At 34.0% G+C, this 12,307-nt stretch overlaps 1 protein-coding gene across 7 annotated transcripts in view; it reads left to right on the forward strand.

The window, feature by feature from the left end:
- The first annotated feature begins 1,716 nt into the window (after positions 1-1,716).
- Positions 1,717-12,307, forward strand: part of Bap170 (Brahma associated protein 170kD) — a 49,624-nt gene continuing 39,033 nt past the window's right edge. For all 7 annotated transcript variants that reach the window (XM_088225245.1, XM_088225248.1, XM_088225252.1 and 4 more), the window contains exons 1-6: positions 1,717-1,887; positions 3,518-3,611; positions 4,582-4,882; positions 6,453-6,671; positions 7,047-7,276; positions 10,343-10,533. In XM_088225245.1, coding sequence (XP_088081371.1) covers positions 1,793-1,887; positions 3,518-3,611; positions 4,582-4,882; positions 6,453-6,671; positions 7,047-7,276; positions 10,343-10,533 — 1,130 coding nt within the window. In that variant the 5' untranslated portion in view covers positions 1,717-1,792. The remainder of the gene's footprint in view (positions 1,888-3,517; positions 3,612-4,581; positions 4,883-6,452; positions 6,672-7,046; positions 7,277-10,342; positions 10,534-12,307) is intronic.

A 12,307-nucleotide genomic window follows, 5' to 3' on the forward strand; every position in this document is an offset into this window, starting at 1 on the left:
AAATTATTATTTATTAAGTCTCCGAATTGAGGTAGGTACTTTTATTTGTCTGTGTCTGTGGTTAACTCTGCAAACTGTATCTGTAAATTGTTTATGGTAGTTAGTGATGTCAAGTCACAGAAAAATAATCGAATTAATTTATGAATGTACATTATTATTGATTTTCCCTAACGTGTGACAAAAAAATAAAAAATATTTCAGATGAAAATAATGCATACGGTTTTTCAAATCAATAAAATTTCAGACTAATTTATAATGTTTATTTTGAATAAACGCATTTTAATAAAATAACATCATTAGTTACAAACTTACAAATATATATATATATGTATAAATATATAAATATATATATGTATATATAATCCATATATTAATATACGTACTGTCGGTCTCGTAATGTAATGATCAGTGCATTTGCCTACCATGCAAGAGGTCTCGGGTTCGATTCCCGACACGGTTGATATGAAATATTATTTAAAAAGGTGTTTTTACACTAAATTATTTCATTGTTCCTGGACTGGTACCTGAAGCGTAAGACTGATCACCTTACCTTCATGTAACATAAATGATCAAGATACGCTTCTATTGGTGTACCAATGCAGTGCCCTATGCACCATTAGGTACGGAAAGGGAATGATTATTATTATAAGACTCACCAAGCAAATTTATATGACTCATTATGACGAACAAAAGGTAGGAATGAGGAAGTTCATTGGTTTTTATTTTAAAAAAAAAATTGAATAGACTATTTGACCAAGTTTTTTTAAAAAAAAAATTGTATATCGTATTATCAGCGCTACGATTTATTAAAATTTTGTATTTGTGAAATAACTCCACGTGTGACGTCAGAGGTTCTCTTCAGCTTATTCTCGACCAGTTCTGCCCATTGGTTCATTCACGGCAACGAAACCAGAAATCTTCCATAATTCTCCCATCATTGGTTGATTCATATGAACCAGTGACGTCATTCAAAGTAGTCCGTTTTTATCCAAATTAATCGGGTTGTAGTCCCACGGCTAGTGTAGCGGACTCACTGATCAGAGGTCCAAGGTTCGAACCCCACTCTACTCCCAACTTGATTTCCATTTTCTAATAGTGAGTTATTTAACTCGTTGAAAACGCTCACATACATATCTTATTACTTACTACAACAACAACAACAACAAACCATCACGCCGTTTCTCCGTAGGGGTAGGCAGAGAGGATAGAACGCCATAACACTCTATCTTGGCATACAGACCTCGCTTCCTCTACATTCATACATCTTCTACTAAAAAATTATAATATGTATATTTGCATATATAAATATATACTTAAATATATTATTTTTGTCGAACAATTTTAGGAAACTTTGAAATACAATTTGATGCTCCAATTTTAGCCGCGCGCAAGAAAACATTTATTGTATCCAATTTCCAGTAGGGATGAAGTTCCTTATTATGTAGTTTGCTATGTATTTGGTTGTGGCTCGTTGATAGGATAATGATGCCTTTATTTTTATTTTATTGTAGTATGAAGCTCCATCAGTTGATATTGAATCCAATTTATCATCTTCAAAATGTAAACAATTTAATTACATAAAAAAATACTTATCATACATTTGTGTGTAACGACTAACCATAACTGAATAAAAATAATCGGTTACATGAATAACAACCGAATAGTTCGATTAAAATAAACAAAAGGCGACGCGCAACACTGTGGTAATAAGTTTCGGCGAAGCGGCGTCTGTCATGAAAGTTGTCAAGCGGTCTTATTTTTAGTTTTAATTTAACCGAATAATAAAATAAATATGACGAAATTCCACGTAAAAACTAGTTCAGCCGCATATATTAAGGATAAAGATATATTTCTTAAGGAGTTAAAACATTTCCACGAAGTTAGAGGGTATGTTAAAATGAACAATTTTTGCCGTTGGTAAACAATGCTTTTTACTATTTAGGATGCAAATGCTAACGAAATGTATTATAGTTTTAAAGAAACCGATCATTATTTTTGTTGCTCGAATTGATTTGATTCGTCTTATTGTCGTAAATTACCTTCTACAATCGAAATTAGTTCCTTCATTGAATAACACTCCCAGTTTTCCAACTTCAAATTGCAATGTGTCTCAATAAAGAGTTTGTATTGTAACGAAGCTTTTTCAGTAACGACAGTTTACTAACTGAACAATCAAAACCAACTGTCAGTTAAGGTGATTTATATAATTTAAAAGATTTTTGCTTTAAGGTGTCTGGGTTATGACAGGTATTAATTAGCAAAGGCTGTTTCTTAGTATGTACTTAACTCTCCCTTCCCGGTGATGTGTAGCTACCAGACATTGCATCTAATAACTTTAATATCTCCTTTAATATAATAAATGATGGCTTGAGATTTTCGGTATTCCTTCGTTATACATTTGCGTATCGGTAAAAATGTTTTTTTTTTAATTAAATAATCAATGCTTATTGGGAACATAAAAAGCGTTTTGTCAAAAATCGGAGATATCACCATTACAATAGAAAGTTTACCAATGTGTCGCATGTTGCGTTCGTAGTAAAAGAGTAATCCTTATAAATAATTGTCACGCACACTCTTTACGTCTCACTCTCAATAATACGGGCATATTTGGGAGCGAGAGAGACAATTTCTATGCGTCACATGCGCGAACAGTAACGTTTATTGTTCTTCTCCCATATGCCCGTTAGCTGCGTTAGTAGCTTCCCGGCTTTCGTTGGGGGCGGTTCTTTTGCGCACTGAGAGCATGAATTAAGGTTTTTAACAATTAGATTAAAAATATCATCACTTGACTTCAACTATAAATAATTGAAGCAATTGCCGATGAATATTACGCTTTTACGATTTAAAATCTCATTTTTTGCATGTGTAGTGACTACACAGCACCGTAACAGATGTTTTTAAGACAGTAAGGGAAAGGTTAAGCGCAGTGCACTGCCTAGTAAAAATAGGTGGAAATAAATAATTGATAAAATATTTCATTCAAAAAGCAGGGAGTCGTTGCACCATCATAGTTTGTAGGTACCGAGATCGACTCTAGCAGACTGCTTTCTTATCGTTCTAATCGTCACCGTGCATGTTTTGTATTGTACACTTGTTTGGTATTCATTTTTTGTATTTTTACATTAGATTAATGATGAGATGTGTCAATTAAATTACGGTAAAGAAAAATATGTTTGATTATGATTGAATTTGTGTAATTAATTATGTTAAAATTATGTGGTGGAATGATTTATGTTACAAATGATTAACGTAGGGGTTGCCAATTACGTAATGGAATTGTATAGAATTATAATTTTACCAAAGGTGGCTTGTATACAATGAAAGATTTCATCTTACATATTTTGTCTGCAGTTTTATGTATCCAGTGTTACAAGTGCCCATACTGGAAACAGTAGTTAACTTTTTAGTTGATAATCATAGAATGGTTTTTGTCCGTATGGGCGACTGTATTTGTCAGTGGCGTATTATTACTTTAGGATAAAAACAAATTTTGTTGACTAAACTTTTTTCTTTACAGAACCACTATCCGCCATTTTCCCGTCATCAATGGCAAAGAGGTGGACTTGTATCTACTGTACATGATGGTGACACACCATGGGGGATGGATGAAGGTGTGTTTATTTTAATTATTAGTCGCCTTTAAAACTTGTATAAAGCATTTAGAAAAATAAATTATTTTTTTAATGTTTATTTTGCATATGTATTATTGATACTTTTATATAGTAGCTTTAAGTTTATCAATTTTTTTTTCTGCTTAGTACATAATATTATTATTATTAATTATAGGCAGGCAGCCTTTGCTGGTGCGCCTATATCTTGTCTACTGCTTTTTGTCTGCGTGAAGAACGAAAGAAGATTTCAAAAAAGAATCCAAACGGTTTTTTAACTGGTTGACCGAAATGGAATAGCACCTAGGCTTAGATATTTATTCCAGTCTAAAACCACCCTGCTGAAAAATAAGTTTTTCTCGGGATTGAGGGGGAATTGGGGACGATAGAGCTTCCAGTTATCGATATTTACACACATTTTACTATAAATATACGGTTGATGTTCACTATGGAAGGAAGCCTTTCTTTAATTTATTCTGAAATTTTTTGTATTGTATTTCTTGCTTTAGGTTTTGTGGTAAATTATTAAAAAGCTTCCTTCTTATATACGTATAGTGATGTTCGGCCATTGTAGTTTCTCCATAGAGCGAGGCATCCAGTTCTTAATCTTCACGTAATACGGTCTGATGGGAGGCTCTCCTTATGTACCTGAAGCATACAACACTTGATCGGTAGTTGAGAAGAAGGATGGCTTTTTTGTAAAACATTTAGGGGTCTAAGATGAGCGTTGAAAGCTCCTCCCTATCTAATTATTGCATATTTAATATTTGACTGTACTACAGCATAATAAACTGTCCTTAATTGATCCAATCAATTGATCATTGATGAATTGATTGATTATATGTGTAATCTTTTTTCTAACCAAAAAATGTTTGGTCCGGTAAACCCGGATCGTTCTATCCCTCCATCGGCCAGTCTATACTGGCTCATACAGAGCTACCCTTTCACGACATTTCTACCAAATTGATTTCAGGTGAATAGCCAAGGCTTGTGGGACAGCATGCTCAAGCAGCTGGGCCTGCCTTCGTCGTGCGTCAACGGCGGCGTGGCCATCCGCCAGCTGTACCTCCGTCACCTGGAGCGCTGGGAGCGCGCGCGCGGTGGCGCGGCGGGCGGCGGCGGCGGCGCGGGTGGCGGCGGCGGCGGGGGCGGGGATGTAGACGGAGTGGGGGACGAGGGGGATGACGACCGGCCCCGCAGGGCTGCGTGGGGGACACCCAAGCCGAGAAACACAGTTGCGCATAGCTACAATCACAACCAACACAATGTACCAGGTAATCTAAAGCTTTTGATTAATGGTCAGATATTAAAACATCACTTTGCGTCATTTCAACAGAAGCAGTATTACTGACAATTGAAGTGTTAATTCTATATGGATAGTTAGGTAAGTATCCACGGTATTCAGTTTTTGAAATTTAGAGAAACTTGCGTAAAAACTCTCAAAACTGCCTTTCTTATCATGCTCCGTGCGCCTGTTACAGACATTTTCTTAAAATAAGTTAAGAAATACTCTATAAATGGATTAAAACCACTTCAAAATAGTTAAATTTTTACTGTAATTCAATCAAACTTTGGAAATATTTCCAAACCCCGGAGCCGCCTGTCTCCATACAAATTTATATTGCAAGTTTTGACTGATTAAAAAAAGAAATTATTTTAATAAAAAACAAAAAGAAATACAAAGGACCACGGATTCATTGCAACATTATACTCATATTGTATTCAATACTAACACCAAAAGTTCAACCAAGTTGGTCTTTATCGGATGACCTTCTTTTTTTGGCTTCTCACTCATGCGCTAATCATCACCGTGCATATTTTGTTTTGCTCGAACTTTTAACCTTAATTTGTATGAAAAATACCAAATGTGGTTAAACCGTGGCTTGAGCGAGATAGACAACGCTTCATAGCGGTATATCATGCATTAGAGGAAGAAGACAATAAATGTATTCCGTGCAGTGCTGCTTGTAACATCACTTTGAACTTGCTGAATATTTTATAGAATTTCTATGTTTTAATTGTGTACAATTTTAGTGCATATGTGCCTAGACAAAAGCACCTGATTCGCAGTCTGTCATTACATAATGGGAGTTAACCTGTAAAGCACATGTGGGCAACCCTCGATCCACAGAAATGTGGAGTTTTGATTATACCAATATTGGCTTTTTTCATTCAATTCAAAGAATGTTTTTTTTTTTTTTTTTGTAACAGGTACCTAGATAAATAATATTATCACCGAGTTTTGAAAATAGTTCTAAAAAAATATCGGCTATTATTATTATCAAAAGATACCATGTCATATTCAATATAAACAAGATACAGCTTTAAACTTCTTCAATCCAAAGTGCATCAGTAGGTGTGTGTCTTGTTAAAAAGGTTTTTTTAATGTGAACTTAATTGATTTACTTCAATAACTACAGTCGGAACATGAAAATGATTTCAATCCAGAGTGTGTAAGCATGTAAAGTGTTAAATGCACTTGTAACGTTTATAACCATTTCAATACAGAGCGCGTCAGTATGTTTAATGTTAAATAGGATTTTACTAGAATAGGACTGCAGTTATTTACCAAGAATTATTTGTTTTTCAAATTTTCTATTCTTTTAACCTGTGATTTATTTTTGATTTATGTTTGCTGACTACTCTAGTAGTCTAACCTATACTTGTTTTGTTTGTGTGAATTGGTTGTTTTGATATTCCGGGTCGCAACTGTGAGAAGAATTGGCAATCTGGCCCAGACTGGAAAAAGGTTGCCCTTGCCTGCTGTAAAGTATCGCTTACTACAGTTGTAAAATAAATAAATTATAATGTAGGTGGGTATTATAACCTCTTCCCTTTTTTCAGATCACGTCCGCGAGAGTATTGGTCTACCTCCGCTACAGAAGTTTGGGGGCAGTATTGAGCGACTTGCCCTGTCTCTGTTGAGCCCCCTTCCCAATGAGCAGGACTTTGCCCTCAACGTGTGCACCATATTGGCCGCCGACATGAACAACAAGCTCCCTATCCACACTACTCCTCATATTGTAGACTTTTTGCTTGGACACGCTGCGGTTTATAATCACTGTAAGTGGAAATCTTTTATTTTCTTTTTATTTTCCTTCGATTATACATAGGAACTGAATTGGTACACTTCATGCGTTGATATCGATTATCTGTTACACGAAAAAAGGTGATTGGCTTTCCATTTCAAGTGTTAGTTAACCTGGGACCTCAAGCGTGGTAGGTGAATGCGCCAACCACTACACTACGAGGCAGACTTATCTCCACTTGATTTACTTTTTCAGGGTTTTTACCTGAGAGTAGCTATCGAGTCGCAAACACTAATTCATGATTCTGGTTCTATTTCACGCACAGAACTGTATTCTTAATCCCTCCGGACACAAACAAAACTAATCAAAAAAAAATTTTTTAAACGTCATATTTCAATTTCTATTGCAGCCAGCCTCCGCGATGTGATTGGTCGTTCGTACAAGGAGGCTCGCAACATCAGCACCGACTGGTTCTGGGTGGAGCACGTCCGCCCAACGGGAACTCTGGAACTGCTGGACGAGAGAAGGTTCCCCATCCACGGGCTGGCCATGCAGGCCATTGTGTCCCAGATCAGCCTCAACTCCTGCCTCCTGGCAGCCGAGGACTCCGACGGGACATTGATCCTACCAGATGATAAGGTGGGGAACATTTTAATTATTTAATGACTGAACAATATTTGAGTATTATTTAGTTTGTCCTCATGTTTGTTGACAAGGGGTGGATTTCACCCCCTAAAAAGTTATCATGACTAACCTGTTACACGGTGTGTAAAGTGGCCATATAAATCCTGGTCTACCACATTTAGTTTCCCATTCTCTGACAAGTTTTTTTTACGACTAAATGAAAATAGCTACAAAATTTTAATATTTAGGCATATTACAAGAATGCAAAAATTACTTTTCATAAAAACAACAACCAATAACAGATCTTAAGCCCTATAAATGCCTAGACTTCCTTATTCCCTTCTCTAAAATGTTTTCCATCTTTGTACACAAGTATAATTATCGACATAAATTTTACACATGGTTAGTACTATACATACAAGTTACTGTGTTAGTATTTAATATTACATACACTTAACATAATATATAACTTATTTACAACTTAATACCATTTATAGCTACATATTTACATTAATGTAAATAATTAAATCTCAAACTAGACACTGGCTAGAACACCCCAGTTAGGGGTGAAAAAAGCCAATAAAAAACCGAGAAGAAGACATAAATTTATAGCAAAAATAAATTAACATGAATTATTAGGTAAAATAATTAACATAGGCATAGATTTATAGCATAAATAATTAGCACGAATAAAAATGTGAAATAATTAACTAGAACATATAATAATTGGCATAGATTTACAGTAAAAATAATTAACTTAAATAAATATGTAAAATAATTATGGGGACCTTCCAAATGCTTTTCTTAAGATTTCTTAGTCAATTCTTTTATTTCACAATCTTTATCACTGTCCTTTTCTTTAAAATCTAGTCATACATTTGAAGCCATTTTCAGCAAATCTGCATAGCCAATTTCATCAATTCCATCAATAAATATTGAACGTCCTGAATGCTCATATTGTCAAAACCGTGACCGATCACCTTGCCCTCTGGTAGCTAGGATTAAAATGGTCTAAAGTCAGGATGTACTGGGAAGATATATCTGGCTCTTTCTTTCATACGCTTATACGTGTAGATAACCTTTTATGCAAGCAAGCACTGCTTTCGTTCTCAGGTGTGATGTTTGCCGGGAATTAGGTTAAACGTGATTGAACAAAGCAGACCAATCACTGAACAGCATTTCTACTTCGGGTACAGTGTACTGTTTTGAAAGGAATTTTTTGTTCCCGATATGAAATAAACTAATTTGATCCAATATATTTTTACATGACAATGTCTTCCCTGAATGTTTTTGAATAATTTTAATTATGTTCTGATGTAACATTTTTCCATAATTTATATTTTAATTACTGGAGTCAGGTGGACTTGTGAATTTTAGTAGCCCTTTTAATGTGTAGATCATTATATGTGTTTGTAGAGAATCAAAATATATTTTTTATTTAATTTTTTATTTATTTAATTTTACAATACGCCCAAGGGGCATTTACAAAAAATATATAGGTAAGTACAAACATAGTCAGTAATAATTAAAAAAATAAACAACGCTTTTTTGTATACATGTAGAAACAATAAAAAGCATACTACTATGCAAAATAAAAAGTGAAACTTTACATAGTAAAAAAGAAAAAAATATGGATATAAGAATAGTGATGAACTAAAAAGCAAATTGTATATAACTTGTAAAGAATTTAAACAAAAAAAAAATATAAACATATATACGTATAAAAAAATAGTATTAACAAATAAATGTTAAAAACAAATAATAAAAATTAGTTTACAGTAAGTATATATAAGATAATAATATAGATATCTATCATACAGGATTACAATTATTTAAAAATAGTGTATTTTAAACTTTTGAATATAACTCCCGTTGGTCTTTTTTTCTCTTATATCACTCAAATTACATACATTAATATTATTATTATAAATCAAATTTCTCTTTTGAAATTTGTATTACTACTAAAATCGCTTTAATAAAATTTTATCGACTTCTCTTGGTTTAAAATCTTCTCCTTATATTGCTTTTTCAAATTTTAAAGATTACTTGCTATACTTGTTATTCCTTCTTTATTTTTTCTTTTTTCTCTGCTGCATTGGCATGTTTTTATACTTTTAAACTACTTTTAATTACTTATATTATATATGTAAATAAAATCAATATATTGCTGCTCTTACTATAATGTGTCATTAATTTTGAAGATGTTTTTTTAATTGACCTAAATTTACTGTCTTATATTTCACTTAAAGATTCTTCTCATCGTTTCTTTTAATCCCTTAAAATAAATATGTGTATATTTATGTTTTTCCTTTTTTTAAAAAATTGTTATTACTATTTTATTTTATTTTTACATCTGAGCATGTTTTTCATTCTTTATTTCAATTCTTAATTTTTAATCACTCTTACAAATTTTATTCATTTTTAATATTATTTCCATTTGTAAATACTCACTACAAACTACAAACTTTAAAATATTTTTTTTTACTTAAATTTTAATTTTTAAACAACTTTCATTTATGTTTTTCTTTTTACTTCTCTTTTTTATACTTTCATAAATAACCTTACATATAATTGCTTTATAATATGGAAACTTCACTGGTCCATTAGAATTAAGTCTGATTGTGTAAAATATTAAACTTTGTAACTGTACTGTATGTTTCCTGAATAAAAAGAAAAAAAAAAAAATATATATATATATATATATATGGTACACAAAAATATTTGATACATTAATTTCAGAAAGAGACTTATCAATAATGATCATAGGTATTGCATAATATTATTGTATTAGAATAAGGAATAATACATATGTAATATTGATAATTTGATAAAACGGTAGTACGTTTGAAAACTGAGGCATCCAGATGCAATAACCGCAAGGGTCATTGTTTGTATTATAAGGGAAGGTCTCAGCAAGAAAGCGAGAGTTCCTACCGGGCAGCCGCTAGAGAGAGACTTGCGCCGAGGAGACCGCCCGCTGGGACGCTGTACAGTTCCGGATATCACGTCATGTCATACTAAAGTAAGAAATGTTTTTGATAAAAAAAATGATAGTATTCTGATTCTTTTTTTCTGCTCTAGGACCTTCCCGCCCTTGTGGACGTGGCGGGGGCCATGCTGGGGGACGACGAGGGTCTCCTGGCCGGCCGCTGCAACGGGGGCGCTCGGGACCTCATCTCCCGCCGCATGTCGCAGGTGGCCACCATCATGAGGAACCTGTCCTTTCACGAGGACAACCTGGCGCTGCTGGCCAAACACCAGACCTTTCTGAGGTGATTTGACTGATTAATTTTTCAACAATATTTTCACTTCTCCAAGTCCGGGCGGATGAGGAATATAGTTCTCTGTGTGAAATAGAACCAGAACCCTGGATGAGTGTTTATGACTTGATGACTAATGCCTGGAAAAAATCTTGGCTAAGAAAATGGAGTGGATATAAGTCCGTCTCAATATGTAGTGATTGACGTGGTCGCCTACTGTTCTTGAGGTCCTGGGTTCAATTCTTTTTGTTGTAATTTTTCATTGCTTCTGGACTGGCAATTAAAGCGTAGGACTGATTCTGTAATGATGGAATCCCGGTGCCGACCCTTATGTATGGAAGTGAATTATTGAATCGGAAAAACAAGGATGAAAGTAGTCTGAATGCTGTCAAAATGTAATCTCTCAGACGAATGTGTGGTCGAACTATCCACGTACCTCAGTGCAAAAATAATTATGCACAGATAGAACTATAACAGCAATATTTCATTTTTCCCAATTCTTCATTCCCATTCAATTATTAAATGCTCTAATTTTTATCATGTGTAAGAAAACATTTTTTAAATCCAATTGCCTGTAGCACTAAACTTCCTCATTGACTTTGAACGTATCATCCGTGTTTAGGTCAAAGGCTTAACACCATAATCCTGGAAAAAGCGGTTTCATTATTTCAAATGGGTTCTAAACCAATTGCATAGATTTTATACACATTCTAGCAAAAGAAGCTAGCAAAAATATCCAATTCAATTATGTACTTGATAAAAAAAGCCTTCTCATATATAACACCGAATATGCTATTAAAAATATGCAAAACTTACATTTATTTATTTATTTTTATTTCACATAAAACATTATATTTTTTCTTTTCTATATGAACACCTCATTGGGCATAACCCATGTCGAGGCATTCATTCACATTCTTTTTATATTATGTTCTAGTACATAATAAATGAATATAATATAATAGATAACACTGTATTGATATAAACATAAATAGCAGACATGCAACAATAATTCCGAGTTCAAATAGACTACTGCTTTGGTGGGGTGACCATCTCAAGGCAGTTTTCGGGACCCAAATCCAGAAGCCCGGACCAGACCTACTCCCGAATACGGGTTTCAGATATGGAATCCCTATTTTGTTGAGGATATCAACTTGTTGAAAAGAGTCCAAAGACGAGCTAAAAAGTTGTCGCCGAGTCTAAAACGGCTTCCATATGTGGAGAGACTGGAAACTCTCGGTCTCACAACGCTGCAGGAATGGCAAGAAAGGGGTGACCTGATAGAGACATACGAGATACTCAACAGTCACTATAGCTGTCCAAATTTGGATCCCATGTTCGAGCTTAAACAAGATACTAGTCTTCGAGGCCACAGTCTTAGGCTGGAGAAAACGAGATTCAATCTAAATCCACGGAAGCATTTCCTGAGCAATAGGGTTGTTGATGGTTGGAATAAGCTCCCACAAGAGCTGATCTCAATGTGTAGTCTCAATGAGTTCAAAAATGAACTAGATTTGTTTCGGAAAAGTTAAAGTGCGCCAACAGCTAACTTTCGTCAAAATAGATTAAGGCGTATTAGCTTTAAGCTGCTCGCTTAAAATGAATGTAATAATAATAAAAATAACAAAAAGGAATTTAACTGCAAACATCTATTGACTTATATCCTTTTGCCAGAATGTACATAAGGCCTATGTAATTGGTTTAAAACACATTTGAAATAATGAAATTGTTTTTTCCAGAATTGTGGTTTGAAGCCTTTGACCTGAACACAGTCGATATGTAAAAT

Source organism: Micrasema longulum, unplaced genomic scaffold (assembly GCF_059751315.1).
Source record: "Micrasema longulum isolate JH-2025_06_02 unplaced genomic scaffold, ASM5975131v1 h1tg000340l, whole genome shotgun sequence".
NCBI lineage: Eukaryota > Metazoa > Arthropoda > Insecta > Trichoptera > Brachycentridae > Micrasema > Micrasema longulum.